Source organism: Suncus etruscus, chromosome 17 (genome assembly GCF_024139225.1).
Source record: "Suncus etruscus isolate mSunEtr1 chromosome 17, mSunEtr1.pri.cur, whole genome shotgun sequence".
NCBI lineage: Eukaryota > Metazoa > Chordata > Mammalia > Eulipotyphla > Soricidae > Suncus > Suncus etruscus.
In genome coordinates, this window is record NC_064864.1 from 43,782,177 (window position 1) to 43,808,732 (window position 26,556).

General features: G+C 40.2%; 1 protein-coding gene across 1 annotated transcript in view; it reads right to left on the minus strand.

Moving 5' to 3' along the window:
• Positions 1-1,104: 1,104 nt before the first annotated feature.
• The window catches only part of ERLIN1 (ER lipid raft associated 1), a 37,955-nt gene continuing 12,503 nt past the window's right edge, over positions 1,105-26,556 (minus strand). The window contains exons 6-11 of the mRNA XM_049764313.1: positions 24,541-24,614; positions 19,930-19,988; positions 17,325-17,416; positions 6,900-6,989; positions 5,801-5,880; positions 1,105-3,297 (exon numbers count right to left, since the gene is read on the minus strand). Coding sequence (XP_049620270.1) covers positions 3,076-3,297; positions 5,801-5,880; positions 6,900-6,989; positions 17,325-17,416; positions 19,930-19,988; positions 24,541-24,614 — 617 coding nt within the window. The 3' untranslated portion in view covers positions 1,105-3,075. The remainder of the gene's footprint in view (positions 3,298-5,800; positions 5,881-6,899; positions 6,990-17,324; positions 17,417-19,929; positions 19,989-24,540; positions 24,615-26,556) is intronic.

A 26,556-nucleotide genomic window follows, 5' to 3' on the forward strand; every position in this document is an offset into this window, starting at 1 on the left:
CTATCGCTCTGGCACCAAGCCTTTGTCTTTAAGTAGTACTTTTTTTTTTTTTTAGTACTTTTTGGGGGGGGTCACATTCAGTGGTGCTCAAGGGTTACTCCTGACTGCACTCAGATATCACTCCTGGCAGGCACGGAGGACAATATGGGATGCTGGGATTCAAACCACTTTCTGTCCTGGATTGGATGCTTACAAGGCAAACGCACTACCATGTGCTATCTTTTTCCATTTTAATCTTTTTTATTTTTAAAGGGGGGAGGCAACACTCAGCAGTGCTCATGGCTTACTCCTGGCTCTGGAACTATATGGGGCACCAGAAATCAAACTCTGTTGGCTGTGTGCAAGACAATCACGTCCTGTGTTTCCTACTGCTTGCAACATGTTTCAGCGTCACTCTCATTTCTCTGCTGGCCAGATGCCTCCTGTCCATCCATTCTTAAATGTCTGGTTAAGATCTGGCACATACCTTAGACCTTGAGTTTGGACTGGCTCTCATTTGTGTCCCTGGCTTGTGTCCTATCATCATCAGACTGATTGAGTTCTTGTTCTGGTACACCCACATTTGCCAATAAACCTATTTGGGGGAAGGGGGAATGGAGAGTGAGCTATACACCCAGCAAGGCTCACCACTTTACTCCTAGCTGTGTGCCCAGGGAACCAAATGGATTGCTGGAGATTAAACCTGGGTTCACTGTGTGCAAGGCAAGCATCCTACTCCACTGTACTAATCACTTGGCTCGAATGTCTTTTTGTTGTTTCAGCAACTAGATATTGAAATTCCTTATTTGTTTATCTGGGTGTTTTTTTTTTCTTTTTTTGGGCCACACCCGTCTGTGCCCAGGGTTTACTCTGGCTCTGGCTATGTTCAGAAATCTCTACTGACAGGCTCAGAGGACTTCTGCATGTAGAGTCTGTGTTCCAGCCCAAGCCATCTCACAAACACATTTCAGGACAGTGTAAGAAAAACTGAGTTAGGTCAAACAGTAACTAAAGTGTCTATATCTCATTGAAATGTGTAGATTCAGACAGATTAAGAACAGAGAAAAGAACCAAGACAACTATTTTAAAAAAAGAAACAAAGAAAGAAAATACACATCACTGATAGTAAAATAATTTTATTTTCTTTTTTTTTTTAAAAAAGGTAGCATTTCACATAGAAATTTAGATTTCAAGATTACAGTGTGTATTTGCCAAAAGGAACATCCCTGGAGGAGGGATGGGCTCTGAGCTCCTGGGGGATTCAGACTCTGGAGAGAGTGAAGTTGAAGTATTTTTTCCTTAATGTATCACACTATTTCCCTGTTCCTCAGCTCTGCCACCAGGGCTGTGGCATGTAAGAAAACCCACATCCATTACTTTGGGGCAACAGCTTTTTAGCTCATGTAAATAGAAAACATTTCTAGGAATAAAAGCACAAAGGTCAATAATTCAGACTTCCCACAACAATCATTCATCTGCAGCAACAATGACAGGTGGAGATTATATTCTATAAGTACTTTAAAGGAGGGCTTGGAACACAAAATTCTTGTGTATCATTAAATGAGCAAAAAAGAAAAAAACTATTTTCCATATTAAAAATGTGTCTATTGTCTAAGGCCCAAGAAAAAAGATCCACCAGACCTGGGACTTCTTTTCCCACCAAGTGTTTGGCACAAGCCACATGTTGCCGTGAGAATGGCAAGACTGACCAACTGACTCAAAGTGGTCCCATATTTTCTATCTTTCAGTATTGTGCACACAAGAGGCACCTGAGCACATTGTCTCGGGAAATTGCCTCATGGGAAAATGGTTGAATGAATTAAGTCTCCTATATTCCAGAGGCCAACTATGCCAACCTCTCATTGAAGAGTAAAATTCCAGGCTGTCAGTGTCAGTGGATTCAAGACCCCCGGGAAGGTGAATGCTGGAAGAAAAAGCTTTGATTCCAGCATCTCAGGGCCAGGACAGAGGGAGATGGTTGAAGGCGGCCACAGGTTAAAACGTTTTAAGTGATTGTGTCGAACTATGGAGGCTCCTGATGCACAATCTTAAGGAGGATCAGTGTGCTAGTAACCACGGAAGCCTGAGGTGGTGGGGCAAATGCACATACCCCAAATCCAGTTCTAAAAAGTAAATATTTCCTGTAAATATGATGCAATACTGTGCAGTAAACAGCGAGGAATTGGATGCGCTCCTGTTCTGGATCAAAGTCCTGTCCTGCTCTTGGCCAGCCAGAGCTGGGAAGTGACATGAAAGGAGCTGGCTATGGTTAAAACCAGGCACCATAGTCACAACGGCCTGGAGCTTCGAGGCAGACAGTCACCACCCAAGTGGGAAAGTAGACCCCAGAGCTTTGGCTCAAAGCAAAGGTTTCATCTTACCCAGCACTTCAAACCAAGCTCTATCTCTGAGCTGACAAACACAATAATCTAGTGATTAGAAATCTCTATGAGGAATCTCTGGTTAGGAGACAAAGCACATGTCCCAGCAGGCCACCAAACTGGCTACTGGCTGAAGGAAAACAAAAGGTGCAAATCATATCAAGTAAATGGTTGCTCAAAAGAAACATCACTTCCAAGGGAACTTCAGGGGTCTAGTTTTAATGCCATAGCAGAATATCAGGACCAGACCGCAAGATCTAGATCTAGATCTGGATCTAGACAGAGTCAGTCAGTCTTCACTTACCATATCCCGCTGTCTTCACACTGGCCTCTCGTGAATGGCTGAGCACACATTTCCCCGAGGACCCATGTAAACATTATTCAATAGATCTTAGCTTAGAAAAGCAGAGCTTGCTTTAGGTTTAGTGTTGAACATTCCAGTGCAGGCAGTATCTTAGCATCAGATTTTCCCTCATTCATGAGTACCAGTTTAGAAAGGAACACAGAGAGGATATTTCATAAGACTGTGGCTGCAGAGTCCCTTTGGGTGTCAGCAGCTGGCTCTGTCCTGCAACCAGCTGGTACATGAGGATGACCAAAGGAGTGGCAGAACGGAACTCGGGTTCTCTGTAAATCTGAAGAGTCTTGTAGCCATTGTTCCCACTTAACCCCTTGGGCCACATCTCGGTATGGCAGAACATTTCCACCTCTTGCATCAACCTGTGCTCTCCTTGTTTTGGATGGGGCTCTTCCCAGAGGGTTCCAGTGTCTCCTCAGAGGGGAGTGAGCTTTTTCTTCCAGTCCTTTGATCAGAATATTTCAAAGGACAAGAGGAGTCCACAAACATGCTAGGGATGTTACTGCCAAAGTAGATCTTACTGTTAGAGGCAATGGCCTGGTATCTTTGGAGCTCCAGATACTCCGGGGTCAATTTGTGCTGGGAGCAAGCAAGACAAAGGCATTAGGAGACTTTGGTCACCGCGATTTCCTTTTCTCTTTTACACCCCCCCCCCACTTTTTCTCCAATGGCTTTTGTGTATCCCTAGCCTTCCCTTTCCCACCAGCTAGAGCACGCATGCACACCCACCCCATTTTCCTCCAATGGTTCTTCCTCTCCACCAGCTAGCATATTACTATCTCTCTGTTCCCGTATTGAAGGTCTTTCAACAAGTCCCTGTCCTCACACACAAGAAGCAGCTCATATTTTCATGACAAAGCTGATGATAATAATAAGAGTTGCAATGAGCATTAGGGAGAACAATTTTAACAGTCATTTTCTCTTAACTAAAATTTCTATAACAATTTGGAGCTTTTCAAATTGAAAAGCAATTTAAAGTCTTTCCATACATACTCTCTCATTTTATCTTGGAATTTCTGCTCTTTCTATTGAGAGAGATGAACAAGTCAAGGAAGAGAGTAGCAATTTCTAAGAAAGGGCTTGAGCTCATAACTCAGGGGAACTGACAACCCCCCACACCCACCCATCACATTCTAGAACTAGAAAAGATGTGATGAAATCACCTGGCCTGGCCTACTGCTTAGAAGATGGATGTTTAACCTGTCTCTGATGAACAGCTACTTGTTCTTAATTTGAGATATTTTTTTCTTGGCAGGGGCACACCTGGAAGTACTCAGAGCTTGCTCTTAGCTCTGAGATCATTCCTGGCAGGCCTAGAGGGACTATATGGGGTGCCAGTGATCAATCCCAGGTCAATATATACAAGTTAAGTCCCTTGTACTATCTTCCCAGCCCCAGATAGGTACCTGTTCATTACAGATCCCTTTGTCACACTGCTTCATATTACTTAAACCATGGCCCAAGACACATGCAATTAAAATCATTCTGGGTTTGAGTCAAAGTCTGATGTTCCCTAGAGCAGTTTTGGCTAAAACTCATTTTAATGTTCCAAGATGTTCAGAACCTCCCTAGTGATCACTCATCAACCTAAATTCAGCCTGTTCTCCAGGCAAAAGTCCATCTTGTACTCCACAGCCTTCACCATCTTTCTTTTATTCTCTGAATATATTTTCTCTCCAGTTGATACACATATCACGTCAAAATCTGGGCACAACAAATAACGATTCTTTTATTCTCTGAATATATTTTCTCTCCAGTTGATACACATATCACGTCAAAATCTGGGCACAACAAATAACGAATTGTTTCCAAATGCCTTATTAATATAGATCATTACCTAAGCAGCATTTTAAAAAACAGCATAAACAAATATCCCTTTCCTCTCACCTATGAGGTACCCCCATGTCTTCACACGGGCCTCCTACCTTCTGCCATGAAGTTCTGCCTGCTCGTTTCCTAAAGTTAGTTCTCACTTCACTTTCATCTTGTTCAACATTCTATTGTTTCCACAGTCTTGTTTTCCCAATATGTTAAGTTTAACTTTATACTGGACTTTGAAGGACAGCTTTCATCTGATTAACCTATTAAATCTTATCATTTATTCTGAAGAGATTATGTGGCTTTCTAATCGAAAGCTTAGGCCCTGTTTATATTTAAATCTTTAATTCTTTAAAATCTATTACACTGCCTACCAGTCTCTATCTCATTTCACAACTACTCTAAAATCAGTAACTTTATAAACATTGCCCAATCCTTCCTTGCCTTCTCAGAATTCCACAGGTCTTTAGCTGCCTGTTACTGAGCTCCGGCTAAGCCTGCATACAAACATGCAACATATCTACAAAAAGTGTGACATTTTTGGGGGTACATACACACTACCCAATCCCCTTTTCAAGTTGGTTCACTTCATGAAATTACCCATGACTAGAAAATTAGAAAAAAAAAATTTTTTTTTGTTTTTGGGTCACACCCAGAAATCATTCCTGGTAGGCTTGGGGGACCATAGGGGATGTTGGGGGTTGAACCCGGGTCAGCTGTGTGCAAGGCAAATACCCTAACTATTGTTACTGCGTCAGCCCCTGAAAAAAATTTCATTAACAGCATTCAATAGGGAATGACTGCTAAAGTTACTGATTAGCACTACTGCCAGCTAGCAGTCAAGAGCCAAAGATACAAAATATTTCCCCATGCACGAGCTCATCTTCAACAATGAATGTTCTCATACTGAAGTGCAGATGTCTCAGAGGAGGAGCTATGAAGCTTGCCATCCCTTACTGTCTGAACAGCAATTCTAAATGAACTTGACTTGCATCACCTGAGAAGACAATCAATATTCCTTATTTACAGATTCAACTTCAGTTTATCTATCTGATAACCATAGTCCTAGCACTCAACTTTGAAAAGAAACTATAAACAAAGTTCTCTACCCAATAACTATGTGCACTATGCCTTGCTACACAAATGATCAGCTGATGATTTAATAGCACAACTATTAAAATTAGCTCTATCATATAAGACCATACAGTTGGGAAAACAAACCCCAAACTATCCTGCTAGCAGCATGATATGGAGAGCAGATCACCTTGTTTGAGGTGGCATACTTGTGCGCAGCATAGTATTCGGCATCTGCTTTCGCCTTTTCTCGAGCCAGGAATGCTGCATCTAGCAAAGGAAAAGTGAAGGTGTGAAAGAAAGTCCCAATCTATTTCCTCACATGGGTCAGACTTCAGAATTAGCTGCCACCCAATCTTTTGAAAATGCATGAACAACACTAGCAATTTCCCAATCCCAGCCCTCAGACAGCTCCACTTTCAAGGGGAAATATTTCTATGAAGATGGACGAAATCTCAGCTCTTCTGGACCACTTCATTTCCACCCAACACTACTCCTTCCACCAGTAGAAAACCCAAAACCTCATGCCCCACTCAGACCCTAGGTTTGAAGTAAATAAACTCAGCAGGGGCATGAAAACCACTGCTCTATTTACTATATTGTCCCAAGCACTTCTGAATGTGATCCAGAACCAGTTTCACATCTAATGCTGAGAGATAAGCAAAAGGGATTGAATTGATCAGTCTTTAAGACTGCGAACAAGACTAAGAAAGAACATCATCATCTCACAATGGAAAATAAGACATTTGAAAGTTTCTGTTAAATAAGAGCTTTGGATTTTCCTAACTAGTCTTTACTATATTTGGCTTGATAGGTAGGAAAGAAACGTGTACTGGTGGGGTTTCTTGACTTGTATAATTGTTATAGCTGATTGTGGGTAATATCGCCCTCTGCCTGAGAAGATGGCCCAAATTATGGAAGGAAATAAAAGTTAAATTACTTAGTCACAAAACAAAGGGCTAGAAATGCAAAATTAGTCTGATTTGGGCCACACCCAACAGTGCTTGGGACTTATTTCTGGCTCTACACTCAGGGATAACTCCTGGTGGGGCTCATAAGGGGTCCTGGTTTTTGAACCTGGGTCAGCACACTGTGAAGGCAAGAGCCCTACCTGCGGTATTCTCTCTCTGGACCCAATTTTTAAAATCATTAATTTCAAACATCAGGTCAGTTACCTCCCACAGAGCATATCATTCATCTGTGCCCCAATATCCCCCCCATATCCTGCAATCAAAGATCGGATCCTAAGCAGTTCAGGATAGCCAGAAACTCCTTTCTTCCTGAAATACCTTCAATTTCAGATATGCGTTTTTCAGTTTCTTTCTCCATCACCTTCTGCTGAAATCGAATTTTTGCCACCTGTGCAACTTTCTCTGCTTCTATAATTATACAACAAAAGAGGATATTTAAAAACATCTTCTTTCATTCTGGAGGAACTTAGAATCAGCCGTACAGACTCTAACATCTAATTATATTAGGTATATGGCTAATTATTTAATTAACTTTCAAATATCTATTCTATAAACAATGTAATGGAAAGGGGAGTTTATTTCCTATTTCACTGTTTTATTTTGACAGTGCTAATTGTGTGAGAAAGGTATACAAAAGTAACAATTCCAGTCCTTCATGGGATTAAACAGCAATGATCCACAGCTAACAGGAAAAAAAGGTAGTTCATGAAAGTGCACAGAACAAAAACCAGCAACAAAAATGCATGACTGACATTGGACAACTATGTTACCTATAAGAAAAAGAAAGAATAATATAAAATCATGAAAGGACTTCTGAAAGAAATATTGAGGAAAATAAACAAGATCTAGAACATGGTAGAACAAGAAGATATGAGAAAAACTCAAGGAGAAGAGTGCCAAGTGCTAAGAGAAGACAACCACTAAATAAGAATAAGGAAGTGGATTAGAAAGCCCTGTTTTAAGTGGCAGGTCATGAAACTTAGTCTTACAAACTCAGAATAAACCCAATTATACTAGATCATTGAGTAACATGAGAAAAATAGTAATTGAGGAAGAATATTCTGGCCCTTAGAGAAAAGAGAATGATTCGACATTTCAGAATGTGAACTTGTGCTGGGAGTTAAGCAGCCAAGGTCAGCTGCAGCACACACTCAGAGGCAGAGATAAAAAATTACTTAGACCTTTTAAAACTATGTGTTCTGATCAAAGGACAGAGAAGACGGGAGAAAGTTTTATTGATAATTTGAATTCAATCACTGGACTTCTTAAAGAAATTTCTCAGCTCTCCTGTTCAGCTCAAGAAAGTGCATAATGGAAAGGAAATGGACAAGTGGTTTCTTCTCCCCCTCTAATACGGGGGAGAAGGAATCACTCCAGAGCACAAGTCCCTATTTTCTCATTAGCATAAATGCAACCTATTATCAGACGAGTGTAAAGACTACTATGTTCAAGTAACTAGAAACTTAGAAATAGGCAGAAACTCCTGATACAACCTGAACAAAGCAGGAGGAACCTCGATGCTAGAATACAAGTCCAGAGGATGCTGTCTCCACTTGAAGGCACTGATGTCACTTAAGCTCTGGTAAGTGACGACGCCCTAAATAAAGAGCAGAGATCATGTTTCTAGTTCTGGAACAGGGGAGCAGGCTCATAAGGACACCCTTCAGCTGGCACCACCTCTCTAAGTGTCAGAGAAAATAAAGTCATTTTAGGGCTGAGGTCTGATGAGACAAAGTCTCATGAGAGACAGCAAAGGGTGAGTGAGGAGCTGGTGTGGTGTTCCTGGGGGGAACAACCCCAGAAACTGTCCATGGAGGGTCAAGAGAGGAGCCTGGAGACATTATGCAAGAAACTCTGAAGAAAGCAGAGACCACCAAAGGGCTGGAGTCCAGGGAGTCTAAGAAAGAGCTCACCAGCCTGGTGAGAAAAGTCATCACAGAAACCAGTGATGGACAGAGAAAAATTCTTCAAAATAGCTAAGATGCAAGCAAAAATGAAATACTGCCAATGTGATAAAAATACATTTAGTATAGCTTCTATTTTGTAAGCTAATGTACCAGGCAAGAATGATATGAAGCATTTTAGACCAAGAAAAAAACTAAAGATGTTTTCCATTCTTAGTCTTCAACAAATTACAATAAACAACAACAAAGAATGAACTGCCAGAAGCAATGGAAAGGATAAATTATTTAATACATGAAAAGCAAATCAAAATAATTTTTATTCTAATGATAAAAACAATGAGGGATGAAAACAAGATGAAAGTAAAACAGTAGGCAACAGTGATGGGAGAATGACAGTCAAAGCATTTTAAGGTATTGCTTAAGAGGATGATAAAGATGATTAACTTTAGGCTGAGTCAGCTATGTTTGTAATTTTATAGGTAATGACTAATTTTAGAAATAAAACGCAAAAATTTTACTCAAGTACAATGAAATGAATTAAGATAGCTTAGTCAAATACCAATCAGAAAAGGGGAGGGAAACAGAAAAAATGTATGGTAAATAGCACAAAGTAAATAACAAATCCAAACATAATAGTAACCACAGAAAATATAAAAAGACTAAACTCACCATTTAAAAGACAGATTCTCACATTGGATAAGATAACAAAATCCAGCTATATGCTGTTTACAAGAGACATACCTAAAACATAATGACATAGAAAAGTTGAAAGTAAAAGGATGGGAAAAGATACACCAAGAAAATAACCAAGAGAAATCTGGCATTGCTATATCATCATCAGACAAAACAGACCTTATGCCAAAAAGCATGACGAGGGATAGTTATTACATAGCAGAAACAATTCTTCAGGGAGATGTAACAATCCTAAACCTGAATATTTAAAAAAAAAACAGCCTCAAAATATGTAAAGAAAATATTACAAACAAGCTGGCAAATCAATACATGGTCAAAGCAAAAGATGTCAACACACTTTTCTCAACTGACAGCTCAAGAAGGCAAAAATCAGAAGAAACCAAAGAAGTGCTCTAGTAGATACGGAGAAAACTGGTCCCAGCAAATCCAAACCACGGTCAATCTTTGCAAGTACACACGCACAAAACAAGAGGTATGTACAAATTGCCACATACTTCAAACCATTCACACAACGATCATCTTTCATGACTCCAATGCATCTATACGAGGAATCAACAAAAAGGCAGCTCCACGAAAGCCAATCAGAAACTGATCAAACTTTTAGTAATTCATGAGTTAAGAGAAAAAAAATCATAGGGGCTGAAGTGATGGCACAGCTGACCTAGGTTTGATCCTCAGAATCCTTTATGGTCATTTGAACCTACCAGCAGTGATACCTGAGTGTGGAGCCACGAGAAACCCGAGCATTGTGTGGCCGAAAACAAACAAACAAAAAAATCATAAAGAAAATTAAAAAACTTTTTTTTTTTTTTTTTTTTGGTTTTTGGGCCACACCCTGTGACGCTCAGGGGTTACTCCTGGCTATGCGCTCAGAAGTTGCTCCTGGCTTCTTGGGGGACCATATGGGACGCCGAGGGATCGAACTGCGGTCCGTCCTAGGCTAGCGCAGGCAAGGCAGGCACCTTACCTCCAGCGCCACCGCCCGGCCCCGAAAATTAAAAAACTTTAAATGGGGACTAGTGAACTTTCAAAAGTTTTGAGATGTGGGGCCGGAAAGATAGCATGGAGGTTAGGCGTTTGCCTTGCATGCAGAAGGATGGTGGCTCGAATCCGGCATCCCACATGGTCCCCTGAACCTGCCAGGAGTGATTTCTGAGCGCAGAGGCAGGAGGAACCCCTGAGCGCCACTGGGTGTGACCCAAAAACCAAAAACCAAAAAAAAAAAGTTTTGAGCTGTATCAAAGCTAAATTAGAAGAAAATTTTAAATCTTAACAAGATTACACTAAAAAAGAAAATTTTAAACTATTATGTAACTTAAGAACTTATAACAAAAATCAGGGGGTTGTAATAAATTTCTGAGCACAGATGTGCTACTATAAAGAAAATAAAATTTTGGGGCTGAAGCAGTGTCGCAAGCTGTAAAGTATCTGCCTTGCTGGCGCTAGCCTAGGACAGATAGTGGTTTAATCCCCTGGCGTCCCATATGGTCCCCCAAGCTAGGAGCAATTTCTGAACGCATAGCCAGGAGTAACCCATGAGCATCACTGGCCGTGGGCCAAAATACCAAAAAAAAAAGTTATAAAAATATTTTTAAAATAAATTCAAAAAAGTAAAAGCAAACAATAATGTGTAAAGAATTGAAAAGAAAGTGACATTAGAATCAACTGAAAAATTCAGTTCTAGGTCCAGAGCAATAGAACACCAGTTAGGGCATTTCCTTACATGTGACTAAGGTTTGAACCCTGGCACCTCATAAGGTCCTCTGAGCACCACCAAGAGTCATCCCAAGGGGGCCAGAGAGATAGCACAGTGGTAAGGCCTTTGCCTTGCATGCAGCCGACCTCAGATGAACCCAGGTTAAATTTCTGGCATCCCATATGGTCCCCTGAGCCTGCCAGGAGCGATTTCTGAGTGAAGAGCCAGGAGTAAACAAACCCGAGTGCCGCCGGGTATGGCCCCCAAACCCAAAAAACAAAACAAACAAACCAACAAAAAAAAGTGATCCCCAATGCAAAATTACCAAAACAACCAAAAATTGGCAGAACAAGCAAAACGTTGCATTTATTTACTGAAAGACCATTGAAATATAAAAGGTCTCTGGTAAAAATTCTCATTAAAATGAAGGTACAAATAAATTCAGTAATAAAATGAGGAGGACCATACAATTTTTATAGTTTGAAATCCTAAAGAATCCCACAATTTCTGCCTCCAAATTTGTATTAGAAACATATACTAGAAAACTATATTTACCAAAATTGACTTGGAAACAAGATTGGGAGGAGAAATTGAGCAGACTAATATTACTATAAACAAAGTAAAAGAGATAAAGAGAAATATACCAACATATATATATATATATATATATATATATATATATATATATATATATATATATATATATATATATATATATCTGACACAGCAATTACATTAAAAGGAAAATGGTTTCACAAATAACAACCATACAAAAAAGTTTAATTCCACTAGACCAGTGATGGCTAACCTTTTGAGTCGAGTGCCCAAACTGCCGCACAAAAACAAAGAATTTCCTCAAAGTGCCAATTAAACTGTAATAACAAGATTTTAATACCTAAAACTCTTTATAAATTTATTAATTGCGGACCTTCCCGCATGCCAACGAGGAACATTAAATAAGATAGCATTAAAAAAATCTGCAAATGAGGCCAGAGAGATAGCATGGAGGTAAGGCGTTTCTTTGCCTTTCATGCAGAAGGGCGGTGGTTCAAATCCCGACATCCCATATGGTTACCTGTGCCTGCCAGGGGCGATCTCTGAGCATAGAGCCAGGAGTAGCCCTAGCCCCTGAGCGCTGCTGGGCATGACCCAAAAACCAAAAAAAAAAAAAAAAAAAAAAAAATCTAAGTATTTAGGCACCACTGTGATAGTAATAGGAGTAGGGTGCTGGCCTTGTACCCAGATTTGATCCTCAGCAGCCTCTTTTGTTCCCTGAGCCCACAGGAGTGATTCCCAAGCACAGAGCCAGGAGTAAGCCCTAAGCACTGTTGGGTGTGGCCCACAAACCAACAACAACAATTCATCTAAAAGCTTTAAAAAGTCATGTAGTCAATTCAATAATAGCGGAAAAATATTAAAAAATGTAACATTTAATTGTAACAAAAACCCTCAGCAAGCAAGAAACAGATGTACTAACTGAATAAGTTTCATCAAATTTCAGTGGGTCTATTTAATGTAAAGGAATAAGGAAGAATGCCTCCAATCATATTTTTTCAATATTGCACTGAAATCTTAGTCTAACATAGTAAGAAAAGATGTGCTACTATAAAGAAAAAAAAATTTACTGATCTGAGTAAGAGACTTATAAATAGAATTTTGAATAAAATAACTAAACAAAATTTTCAACATCTCAATAAATAGATTTCAGTAAGAAAATGTGCCTATTTACAACAGCAAGAAAGAGTCCATTCATAATAGTAAAAAAAAATAAAAATCTTGAGGAATGTATATGAAAAAATTCCTAATGAAGAACCAAGGTACTGTAGGGGTGGCACAGCAGTTAGGGTGCTGGCCTGCCTATCCAACCCAGCTTTGATTCCCAGCACCACATGGTCCCTGAGCACTGTCAGGTACAGCCACAGAGTCCCTGATAAGGCCTAATGTGAAAAGCAGCATATTTTCAAGCCCTTTCACTGAACCACTGGCCCACTTGGCTGAGAACTGATGGTGCAGGCTTCCAGAAGCACCTCCTCCCAAAAGAAAGCAAAAGGGCCTTTGGGTGTTGGCTCAGTGGCGAAGCAGCTGCCTAATACGCAGAGGGCTGTGAGCCTTATTCCTGGCACCACCACAGGGAGTGAGATCAGCAGCAGCTCACTATGATCCTGGACACCAAAACAAGAGCCACCAGTGTCCGAGTTTTGGCAAGCCCCAGAGCCAAGGATGAGACCACCCCCCAGACTTAACAGGATACACAACTAAAAGGGAAGGAAAAGGAAAACTTTCATATTAAAAAGAAATGTGCAAAAATTTTAAGAGAAAAAAAAAACTTTTTGGAAAATTTTCTTTTTAAAAATATTTTATAAACAAATATAACAAATTCACATAAGACAATATTATAAATGCTGTAATTCTCTCCAAACTGATCAATACAAAGTAATTAAAGCTCTAACAATGTATTTTACAGAATTTGAGGAGCTGCTTCTAAAAGTTACAAAAATCAGGGACTGGAGTGATAGATAACACAGTGGTAAGGTACTTGCTTTGCACTTAGATGACCCAGAACGGACCTGGGGTTCAATCCCCAGGATCCCATAAGGTCCATCGAGCCTGCCAGGGGCGATTTCTGAGCATAGTGCCAGAGAAACCTCTAAGCGCTGCTGCCTGGTGTGGCCCAAAAACCAAAACCAAAAAAACCAAAATAATAGTTACAGAAACACTGAAGTGTTTTCTTAACTAAAAGTTAAGGAAAAGAAGGAAAAAACTTGTTCTCCCAGAGTAAAACTTGACATAAAAACTCTAGTGGGGCCAGAGTGACAGCACAGCAGTAGGGCGTTTGCCTTGCATGTGGCTGATCTGCAACAGAACTGGGTTCGATCCCCCGTATTCCACATGGTCCCCTGAGCTTGTGAAGAGCAATTTCTGACAGCAGAGCCAGGGGTAGCCACTAAGCACCGCTGAGTGTGCCCCATGCTCCAAAAAACCTTCTAGTAATGCTGTTCAAATGTAGACCAAAAACTTAAAACAAAATAAAGACTGTAGCAACAGAACAAATTACATATACAGATACCATCTTGTTATATAAAAGATATAGCTTTAGAAATGGAGAAAACAATAAACTAGCAGTCTTAAGATACTGACTCGTCATTTGAAAAAAAGTATACCTAAATGCCTATCTCATACTAAACAAATTACAAATAGATTGAAACCTAAATCAGAAAAGTAATGCTTTAAAACTTTTAGAATAAATTACTTTGGGATTGGGAAAAAAATACTCTGAAACAAGACAGAACAAGTACAAACCAGAAATAAAATGCTGATGAATCTGATGACATAAGATTAGTACTACTTGTGCACAAAATATATAAGGTTCAAAGCTAAGCCACAAGTTGAGAGAAAACATTTGCAATGCATAAAGGGATTCAGATCTGAAAGATATAAACAACTTCTATAAAGCAATTTCAGGAAGTCAAAACAATAGGTTAAGAATATTAATTATGGGGCCGGAGAGATAGCATGGAGGTAAGGCGTTTGCCTTTCATGCAGGAGGTCATCGGTTCAAATCCCAGCGCCCCATATGGTCCCCCACCTGCCAGGAGCAATTTCTGAGCCTGGAGCCAGGAATAACCCCTGAGCACTGCTGGGTGTGACCCAAAAACCACACACACACACACACACACACACACACACACACACACACACACACACACACACACACACACACACACACACACACACACACACACACACACACACACAAAAGAATATTAATTAATGTCTAAGTAATTAATATAAAAAAGGAGATCTGGGGCCCACAGATGTAACTCAGAAGGTCTGTGCCCACCTTGCATGTGTGGAGTGCTGGGTTTTATGTCCAGAACCTCTCCCCCAAAAACCAGTATATTTGAATGAACAATAATAATATTCAACTTTACTGATATCTGAGTAGATTAAAAATGGGATTATGGGGCAGAAAGGGGGAGTGTGTGGAGTGATAGTACTGCAGATAGCGCACTGCACTTGCCTTGAACATGGCCAACCCGGATTTAATCCCTGGCACTCTATGGTCCCTGAAAGCAGAGTAAAGAGCAAGCCCTGAGCCTACTCTCAGTGTGGCCCCCAAATCTAAACATACAAAATTGAAGTTACACAACACCATGTCCAAAATGAAACTGAATAATTTGGTAATTCCAAGGGTTGAGAATATTCAAAAACAAAAATTCAAAATAGAGCCAAAAGAGTGGACCCTCAAATACTGCTGGAGGTAAATGAGAAGAATCACTGGAGATCAATTTGAAATAAAAATATGAGGATCCCATGATCCAGCAAGTCTGCTTGGAGAATGAAAGGACAGCAGAGAATGAACACTGCACAGTGCTTCTCTAACTCCCAGTGGAAATAGACTTACAGAGGCATTTAATTAGCAAAATTGTGTTTCTTAATTTATACATATTTGGGGAAATATGAGGAACCCAGCAATGCTCAGGGGTTACACCTGGCTCTATATTCAAGAATTACTCCTGGGGGCCGGAGAGATAGCATGGAGGTAAGGTGTTTGCCTTGCATACAGAAAGACGGTGGTTTGAATCCCAGCATACCATATGGTCCTCTGAGCCTGCCAGGAGCGATTTCTGAGCATAGAGCCAGGAGTAACCCCTGAGCGCTGCCAGGTGTGACCCAAAAACCAGTGCTCTGGGACCCTTAATCTATATTTTAAACAACAGAAATAACAAAAATGTTAAAAAATAAAAATGTAAGCTCTCATATTTTCTTAATTATTCAATTCAGAAGGCTTAAGATAAAACAGGGAAAATAGCTCAAAAGGGTGGAAGTTTACTCCCTCAGCAGTTTGCCAAGTATTGGTCCCATCCACTTTCAAAAATTTTAATTAAAATGATTTTTTTTTTCAAAAGATAGCTCAGTAGCAGTCCAGCAAATTAGATGGGAAAGTAGCATAGAAGTCAACTAAGCTCAAGAAACAAAAACAATAATTAACAACAAATAGCTTAGGTAAACCCTCAAAGACTTTAATAACACCTTTGTATTTTTCGATAATTCCATTAGCTATTTTGTTTAACAGACAATATGAAATAATTATGTACATGCCTGATAAAGGGGCAGGCATGAGGAGGTAGTTGTGAAACGGGAGGGAAGGTCACACTGGTGGAGGAATTGAATGCCCTAAACAGCTGTACTACCATGAACAACTTTATAAACTTTGTGGTGGTGTTGCTGTTTTTTTGGTTTTTGGGCCATACCCGGTGATGCTCAGGGATTACTCCTGGCTATGTGTCAGAAATCGTTCGTGGCTTTGGGGACGACAATATGGGACACCGGGATGGGAACCACTATCCGTCTTAGGCTGCATGCAAGGCAAATGCCCTAACACTGTGTTATCACTCCGGCCACAACTTTGGAGGTAGCGCGTTTGCCTTGCATGCAGAAGGCCTGTGGTTCAAATCCCTGCATCCCATATGGTCCCCTGAGCCTGCCAGGAGTAACCCCTGAGTGCTGCCCGGTGTGACCAAAAAAACAAAAACAAAACAAATTCAAATTGATGGGGCTCTGCACAGCGGTAGGGTCAGCATGGCCACAACCAATGGTGCTTGGGGCAGCATGTGTCCTTTGAACTGGACACAAGACCTGTGTTCTATGGCTACTTCCTGGCCCTCTCACTTTTGGTAGACGGGAAGGGATGTGGGGACATACCAAGTGGTGTTCTGGATTTTTCCTGATTTGTCCCTGCAGTGCTAATAGGACCATGTAGTGCCAGGGAACAAACCCGAACCCATGCTCCAGCCTTTGAGCCGCCTCTGCAGTCCTCATTTCCTTTCTTTTTTTGAAGTGGGCAATCAGTCATCTGGGCACAGGTTTAGGGAATTACTTAGGGGACTCACAGCTTCCATGGGTACCTTTTAGGACACCGATGCCTTCAGAGATGCCTCAGTGAGTGGGTTTTGGATCAAATCCAGGGCCCATGTGTGACAGATTTTCTGTTGCTGAGTCGTATTCCCAGTCTAGTGATGGGGGTTTGAAATATGATCCTGTGCTTGCTGCGCAGGTGCAGTGAAGCCTACACAGCGGGCTGTGCTCAGGTGCCAGGGATAAAGCACATACCCTACCCTCATCTCTTCAGCACCTTCAGTTCCTTCTCACCATGAATAACAGAGGGGCTGTCCCGATCACCTTGGCGCATGTGGTGTACTGGGGCTTGAACTTATGACCTCAGAAGCACTAGAAGCACTGAGCCAGCTCTTGGGTCTCTCCTCTCACCTGCTTTTAAAGGCTTTAGAATGGCTAACACCAATGTGCTCCCAGGATTTCTTTACACTTGGCCATCTTATTCATGTGTATGTTTTTCTCCCCAGCCGCATTATACCCAACGAGACTAATAGAGAACAGGTCAAATTTACAGGTCAAATACAGAGCTGTTTCAGAGAGAAATTCAAGTACCTATAATAGCCTTTTTCCTCTCCGTCTCAGCTTCCTTCTCTACAACCTTTTGCTTCTGGGCAGCTATAAGAAGTTTTGTCTTCTCAGCCTCCCTGTAGGACAAAGTATTATAAACATTAGAAATAATTCTTATGAGGAACAATTATAACAATGAATCAAGAACCATTTTCAACAAGAATTTTCTGACCCATGAAGGTAATCAAGAGAGCTCTTACCATTCTTTCACCCTGCAGTAATGCTCAGGGGACCATATGTGATGCCAGAAATCAAACCTGGGTTGGCTGTGTGCAAGGCAAGTAAGTACCTTACCTGCTGTACTATTTCTCCAGCCCCTCTTACCCTATTTTGCTTATGATAAATCTTAATAGAAAGGTTAATGATTTACCAGTCACCCTATGATAGACTTCAAATCCAGACAGCTGAAAAGTAGGTTAGCCATTTCCTCCAATAGCCCGTCAATTTGAAAATATCTTCAGAATATGAATGCTCCCTTTGCTGGCAGGTAGGCTTCTTGCTGACCCATACAGTATTACTGTGCCAATTAACAAAAGGCTCCAATCTCTTGGTGATTATAACCCCTCAGACAAAATGTCTGGGAAGCAGATTGGAGCTGGATTTTATCACCTCCTCAGCTGGACATCCTTGGACAGTTGGCTTCACTCCCACAGACTATGTAACTAGAAGGATTGGGGTTCATCAAGAAATTTCTTTTTTTTTTTTTTTTTTTTTTGGTTTTTGGGCCACACCCTTTGACGCTCAGGGGTTACTCCTGGCTATGCACTCAGAAGTTGCTCCTGGCTTCTTGGGGGGACCATATGGGATGCCGGGGGATCGAACCGCGGTCCGTCCTAGGCTAGCGCAGGCAAGGAAGGCACCTTACCTCCAGCGCCACCGCCCGGCCCCAAGAAATTTCTAATAAGCTTTTTTGTTTGTTTGTTTTTTGGGCCACCTCCAGTGATGCTCAGAAGTTACTCCTGGCTATGTACTCAGAAATCACTCCTGGCTTGAGGGACCATATGGGACGCTAGTCCTAGGTCAGCTGTATGCAAGGCAAACAAATGCCCTACCACTATACCACCACTCCAGCCCCTCTAATAATCTTTCTAACAATAAAAGTGGTTATCCTATTACTAAGCTCGGACAAGTGGTATATGGGGAGAAAAATGGCAGAAATGATTTTTAGTACTAGGTTTTGTGTTTGGTAAACCCTTGGTGGCTTTTAATTTTGCAATTACAAATAGTTTATACAATTAGGAAAAATTTCAGAATTATTTCCAAAGTTAATTTTTAATATCCCTTCCCTGCCCCAAAAGCTATCTCCTTTCTGCCAGGCAGTATCCATAATCCCCAAAGCCTGCTAGGAGCTCAGAGCCAAAAGTAACCAGAGTGCCCTCAGATGTGGTCCCCAAACAAACAAACAAACAAAAGAGTTCCTTCTAGGGACTGGTGAAAGTAAAGACATTCAGTACCTGCTTAGCATGAGGACAAGCCAAGTTAGATCCCTAATTTGACACACCCTCACCCAGGAAAAGCTGCAAGTTTTTCTGAGCCAGAAGGATCCCTGGTGTGGCAGAACTCCACACTTAAGAAAAAAAAAGGCGGGGCCCGGAGAGATAGCATAGTGGTGCTTGCCTTGCAAGCAGCCAATTCAGGACCAAAGGTGGTTGGTTCGAATCCCGGTGTCCCATATGGTCCCCCGTGCCTGCCAGGAGCTATTTCTGAGCAGATAGCCAGGAGTAACCCCTGAGCACCGCCGGGTGTGGCCTAAAAAAAAACAAAAACAAAAAAAAAACAAAGAAAAAAAAGGCTTTATCCAGCAACAAAGAAAGAAAATTTTGCATAACAGAAGACCCAGACCAGAAATTAAAAGGATTCTAAAGTATATTTCTCCATAAGGAAGTACTATGATTCCTTCTTAAATCCCCTTTATTTTATTATTTGTTGTATTCTTGATTTTTACAGTTAATTTTCTGGCATTTCTCATTCCCTCTTAACATACCAAATTTCCTAAAGTATTTTCTTTTCAGTACTCCATATATTCAAATAATATTGCCATTTTAATCACAATAGGTATTCCTTTAGCCTCTAACACTCTTAGAAACCAATTTCAATCACGTGAGTAAGCCCTGGGCACATAAATGAGGAGACCACCAGGAGTCAACTCAGGCAAAAGGCAAACGATTAAGATTCAGGTCTAATTTAAATACACGATCACATACAGTAGACAGTAGAAAAAGAAACTTTATTATCAACAAGGTATCTAATATTTACCATTACAACACAGTAACAAAATATAGGTACTGTCTTTCAACCTTCATAGCTAGGATCATCACATCTAAAGAGGGGCACATGAAGGCTTCCGACCAAGCATTCTACAGCAGAGCACTACCTTAGTCACTGAAACCTCCTGACATGTTCACACATAAGCAGAGAACCAATAGGACCTGGTGGCAATTAAGAAACAAGAATATGACTTAGAATAAAAATATGAAGGGAAAAACATACACCCAGCCCGGAGGGTAATGTCTCATATGTTTCCTTTAGACTGGAATTTTAATATATACAACCCTAAATAAAAATATTGAGATCCATGCATATTACTCACATTAACTCAAAATTTCTTCTTATGGCTTCTGGGATTTTGGGTTTTGTAACACGCACAGCCTAAAAAATAAAAATGAAAAAGCCAAAGTACATTTGAAAAATAAAATTCTAACCAAATCTTCTACAGAAGAGTGCAAACAAAACTAGTGAAATAATCATGACAACTGCCTATTAGCATATATGAGGACCCTACTACAAAATCTTTTGTGCCACCACACCAGAATTCAAATATAAGCCTCTTTTTATTACCTTTAAAAACAATAAGCCTTTCTATTGGAAAAACCACTCTTTTCTGAGGAAATAAATCCAATAAACTCCTTAAGGGAAAAGGAACCTTTCAAAGACCTTTCACAGAGCTCTACAGTTGCATCCTTTGTTTCCTTTTCAAATTTGCAAACCAAAGACACAGTTAAAAAAAAGAAAAAAAGGACACAAATTCCAAGACAAAAACAAAGCAAAACAAAACAAAACACATTGAAAAACAGCAACATGACTTGACAAAGTAGAGAGCAAAGGAACAGTTAGTAAAGAACTTTATTATCATGTCACAGCCAAACAGTCCTAGGCTGAAGGAGAGCAAACATCAATGAAAGAACAGCTCATTCTATCTCCCAAGAATATCAGAGAACAAAATGTGCTTCTCTTTGGATTAGATATTGTTTCCCAACTTTAGACTATTCTGACCTAATTAAGAAGATCTACTTGGAAAGTACTATTTGTTTTGAAGAAAGGCTTTATATCTCAACGACCTGATCTTTTAAAAAGCTTTGTATTTTACTACTTAAAAACCTCCCATTCATCTTCCTCCAACCCACCCCCCTCCACCTCAGTTCTGAAATAAGTGAGTTCCCTCTGAAAACTGGTTTAATTTTTGTGCAAATTAAGCCATAAGAAACATAGAGAAGTAATATCTATACATATTTTAAGAACTTCCATAACTTAAAAAAGGAAGATTAGAGTAAAATAAAGTAAGAATTTGGGAACTGTGGTGAAAAATAATTCCATTACAGGCTAAAGATAAGCCCACTCATGAAGACACTTAAGAGACAAGGTTTCAGAACCTGAAATTATTGTTCTCTATAGCAAAATTCAGTAGCAAAGTACTTGTGCCCTGCAAACGTAAGGCTGCAAGCTTAACCCCCTATGCCACTTATGGACACAGAGGGTGGTCACAGTGGCTGTGCTGTCTGACCCCTGGCATCACAAATGAGTAATCGAGCCCTGGGACAAGTTTCACAAACAGGTATGCATAAGACCTCTGGTGATCCTATAGAGGGGCCAGATTTCACTATGAGATGACTAGAACAAATGACTGTCAATATATTTTTGTTTTTCGGCCATACTTGGTGACACTCAGGGGGTTACTCCTGGCTATGTGCTCAGAAATAGCTCCTGGCTTGGGGGACCATATGGGATGCGGGGGATTGAACCTCGGTCCGTCCTAGGCTAGCGCGTGCAAGGCCGACGCTTTAAGACTTGTGCCACTGCTCATATTTTAATATGCTACAGAGGGAAGGACTATGTGTGTGTAGTAATTTCTGAATGCACAGCATTAAAACTCATTAAATTCAAGCACTTGCATTGCATGTTTGAGGTCTAGACACACATGGTTCAATCCCCAGAAACTACAGGCAAAAAGACACCTCAGAATCCAAGAGAATTAATTTTATTTAGAAAGGGTGTTTTCTTCAAGTCAGAAATAAGTCATAAACTGCGTCAGGCCAACTTACTTAATACAGAATAAAAATATCAAAAGTTAAAAACTCATCTGATAAAACAAGCTGGCAGAAATGTCAAAGGTCATTATTTTTTTTAAAAAGATGAGTAATCTTATCAGATTTTAAAACTGAATGAAAATCTGAATTATTATAACCATATGGTACTGTGTTAAAAATCCGGAAGATTGAAAATGAGACCTGATGTTCTAAAAATGCATTCCAATTATCTTAAGAAACTTTTCTAACAAGACCAAAGAAATCAAAATAATGAAAACCTTAAACTGCTAGCTTCAAAATTAAAAATTAAAATTAAAAATTAAAAATATAAATCCCCCAGGCAATTCCTGGTGAAGTTTGAGGTCCACCAGGGTTACAATCTGCAGTTTTCAGAGGACAGCATCAGTGCTGGAGAATGAGCTCATTTCACCAACCTAAAATGTCTGCAAGTGGCATGTGTGACACTCTTCTCTCTCTCATGACACTGTGGAGAAAGTGGTGCTGGCTATGTTCTGCATGAAAGCCTACCTTCAACAGTATGTAAACCATGGTATATTTAAAAAAACACATGTGGGGGCAATGATAGTATAATGCATAGGACGCTTGTCTTGAACACAGCTGACCCAGGTTTGACTTCCTGATGGCTGGCAAACCTTATTGGTCCCACAATCAGGAGTGATTCCTGAATGCAGAGCCAGGAATAAACCCCGTGTACATCTCCCCCAAAACACCTTTTAAATCAGGTCCAGAGAATAGAGCAGACATGGCATTTGCCTTGCACATGTTCAATCCCTGGCATCCCATATGGTTCCCTGAGCCCACCAGGAACAATCCCTGAGCACAGAGCGAGGAGTAAGCCCTGAAATAAAAACACTGCCAGGTGTGCTGCCCCGAAAATAATAATAAAAAGACTTGTAATTCACAGTGGTTTCAATAACAATAAAAAGAATTCTTAAATATGTTCACCAAACTATTATTCATCAATAACGAAATACTGGCAATAAGAGAAGTGGTTATATTACACCCACAGAAGAGGTAACAGGCAAAAGCATTCTAGGCAGCTGCTAAGCTTAATAAAGTGCATCTACTAAGTATCTAGGAAGAAGCTATGATATTTACACTCATTTAAAATTGAGAGATTGCTGGGTGCAGGGAGCATGGACGGACTGTTGCTTCAACCACCAATGTAAAGGACAAGAGATTTTTGCATCGAAAAGGTCATTTACTTATTTGGCACCAAATATGACACCAAAGAAAGTTCTAATTTTTTTTTTGGTCACACCCAGTGGTACTCAGGGGTTACTTTTGGCTCTGCACTCAGAAATTGCTCCTGGCAGGCATGGGGAACCATATAGGATGCTGGGATTCGAACCACTGTCTACCCTGGACTATGCGCAAGGCAAATGTCCTACCACTGTGCTATCTCTCTGGCCCAGAAAGTTCTATATTTAGCAGTGTCAACAGTCCTCATAGCCATCAATTGGTCTCCTAGGAACTCCAGTGAGGACACTGGAGAAGTCAGACTACTCAGGTAACCCAGAGTCAGAGCCACAGCTTCCAGTCATTTCTAGCAATGATCAATTAAGAACTACACCGGGGGTGGTGGGGTGGTGGTGTTGGGATACACTTGGCGGTGTTCAGTGGTCACTCCTGGCTCTGCACTCTGAATTTACTCTTGAAGGATTTAGAATACTGGAGACTGAAGCCTGACTGGCCACATGCAAGGCAAACGAACTACCCGCTAAACTTTTGCTCCGGCTCGAGAAACAAAATATAGGGTTGGAGACATAACTCAATGAGCTAGAGAACATATTGGTCCCCTGAGCACCAACAGGAGCACCTGCTGGGTGTGATTCCCAAACAAAAACATATTTTACACCGATATCAAATTAAAACCCTACCATCACACAATTATACAAAACAAACTTACATTTCACAGAATGATACATTGACTACACACCACATGATGATTCCTATTCCATTTCCTTTTACTTAAAATGCTGGCAGTGATCAACTAAAGTTGACTTTAAATCCTACTACTAGATATCTAATGTGAAAAATTACTGGCCTCTCAGAGCAATGCCAGTGTTGCCAACATTGCCACTCAATTTATTTGTTACCTGCTTTTTTTAACTCAGGCCATCTGTCCATTGGAAATTCCTTCCTTACTCCTATAGAATTCTATGGATTCTTCTAGGTTTCCATGAGCCCTGTTAATTCTATCAGACCTTCTTAAAACCTCAACTCAATCAACTCTCTGGAAATATCTAAACTCTTAAAGCAATATTCAGTCACATTCATTTTTTTTTTTTTTTTTTTTGGTTTTTGGGCTACACCCGGTGACACTCAGGGGTTACTCCTGGCTTGGGGTACCATATGGGACACTGGGGGATCCGGGGGATCGAACTGCGGTCCGTCCAAGGCCAGTGCAGGCAAGGCAAGCACCTTACCTCTAGCGCCACCGCCCGGCCCCCACATTCATTTTTTTAATTACTATTCTGTGACATTTATTTTTTTTTCCAATTGAAATTATTTTCTAAGCCTTACAAAAGGCAAGATCACTCTTTGACATGGACTTAAAACTCACAAGCGGATCTTAATAATGTCTCATATTTGGCAAATCTCCACTACCTCGTAAGATCTCCTCCCTGCTAAGACTTCAGAAAACAGTCACAAGAACACGAAAACTAGGAGTACTTTATTTAGACTTAGAATTAGTTATAAAAACATCCTATAAATCTATTAACATTACAATAATATTAACAATATTGATCATTATAATTAATATTATTAATACTAATCTATTTAATAGTAGCTGAATAAACAATTCAGCAAAGAACCATTACATTCAAAGCGCTCACAATTTACATAAAAATTTTCTTGGCTTATTTATTTACCTGGATGGTGAGGCCTGGGGCCATGACATTTAAGTCTTTCTGCAAAGCTTGCTTGAGGTTTTCATCTATTTGATCTGTTTATGAAGCCAAAAGCAACAGTCTTTAAGATACACAAAAAATGTTTTTAAAATGTATTAATATTAAAATAAAACCAATAATCATCATTATACCTAAAATTTCCACAGAACTATTCTTTCATAGAGCTTTACATACATATTTTTTGGAAAACATATTAAATTTTAATATATATAATAAGTGTGAAGATTTACTTAAGAAATTAGGATGGTAATTAGGATAACAAATAGTTAGTCTAAGTTTACCCAGTAAATGTAGAAACCTAGTCCTCTAAAATCTGTAGGAAAAATAAAATGGAGGGGAGGGTGGATTCCTTATATCTGTAAGGTGTAAGGTAAGCCCCTCTATCAGAATCACTCCTGGAGACACTCATTAGAGAATACCTTGATTTGTTTTTTAGTCAGCCCTTGTTAAAAATTCTTTTATCTTTATTCAAACTTCAAAATGGCTACATTTTATTTTCACTGAGCCAGAGACAATACAAGGGTTAGGCACTTGTCTTGCATGTCACTGACCTGGGTTCAATTCCTGGTTTGGTCCCAAACCTTTCCCTACCCTGCCCAAATTTCATAAATCTTGAGTTGTTGTTGTTTTTGGTTTTTGGGCCACACCCGGTGGTGCCCAGGGGTTACTCCTGGCTATCTGCTCAGAAATAGCTCCTGGCAGGCACGGAGGACCATATGAGACGCTGGGATTCAAACCAACAACCTTAGGTCCTGGGTTGGCTGCTTGCAAGGCAAATGCGCTGTGCTATCTCTCCGGCCACAAATCTTGTTGAGTTTTGTTGGTTTTTTTTTGGTTTTTGGGCCATACCCAGCGGTGCTCAGGGGTTACTCCTGGCTGTCTGCTCAGAAATAGCTCCTGGCAGGCACGGGGGCCCATATGGGACACCGGGATTCGAACCAACCACCTTTGGTCCTGGATCGGCTGCTTGCAAGGCAAATGCCACTGTGCTATTTCTCTGGGCCCATCTTGTTGAGTTTTAAAGTGAAAAAGATAAAGGAAAATTTCTGAAGCATATAAAAATGAGTAGTGACTAGAGAGATAGCACAGCAGATAAGGTACCTGCCTTGCATACAACCAACTCAGGTTCGATCCCAGCATCTTCTATGGTACCCCAAGCAATAACAGCAGTGATTCCTAAGTACAGAGCCAGGAGTAAACCCAGAGCAATGCAACCTGGGTCCTTCCCTGAACTACCAGTCCTAGGCTTGCTGAACACCACCTAAGAGTGCCCCCAGAACACATCCAGAACACTTTTTCATTTTTATGAGGGTTTTTGTTTTATTTTCAGTGTTGGGGACAAAACTAGGGCAAGGCATGTAATACAAGGCAAGTGGCCTACTGCTGGGCCACATGCCCAGCCCTGTTCTAAAGTCCTCTGAACTCACTGTGTGTCTTTTCCTTTGCTTGAATTTGTTGTGCATTCTTTAGCTGTGACACATCTTTTTTGTTTGTTTTTGGGTTATATTGGGTGATGCTAAGGGGTGCTTGGGGTTACTCCTGGCTCTATGGGATACCAGAAATGAACTGGGTTGGCTGAGTTCAAGCAAGCACCCTACCTACTGTACTATGGATCTAGCCCTATGCTGTGATACATCTTAGCTCTAAGTTTAACTATATACTGTTAATCCTCCTAGAAAACACTCAAATTAAAAAAAAAAAAGCTCTTACATGTTCTATTAAAATTGCAATAAAGTTAGTAATTTTAATAAATTGTCAGAAGACAGAATAATGAAGCTTTCCCAATCATTACCAAATTATATTATGCATTTTAAAAGTCAGCTATCATTCTAAAGAGAGTCCATATACTAATTTAATTAATTCAACCCTTAAAATTTAGAGAACATTTTAATGAAAACAGTTCCAGTTTATTAAAAAAATGCATTTAGAAACAAATTGAACAGATTTCCAAATTTCTAATTATATAGAAACAAACTT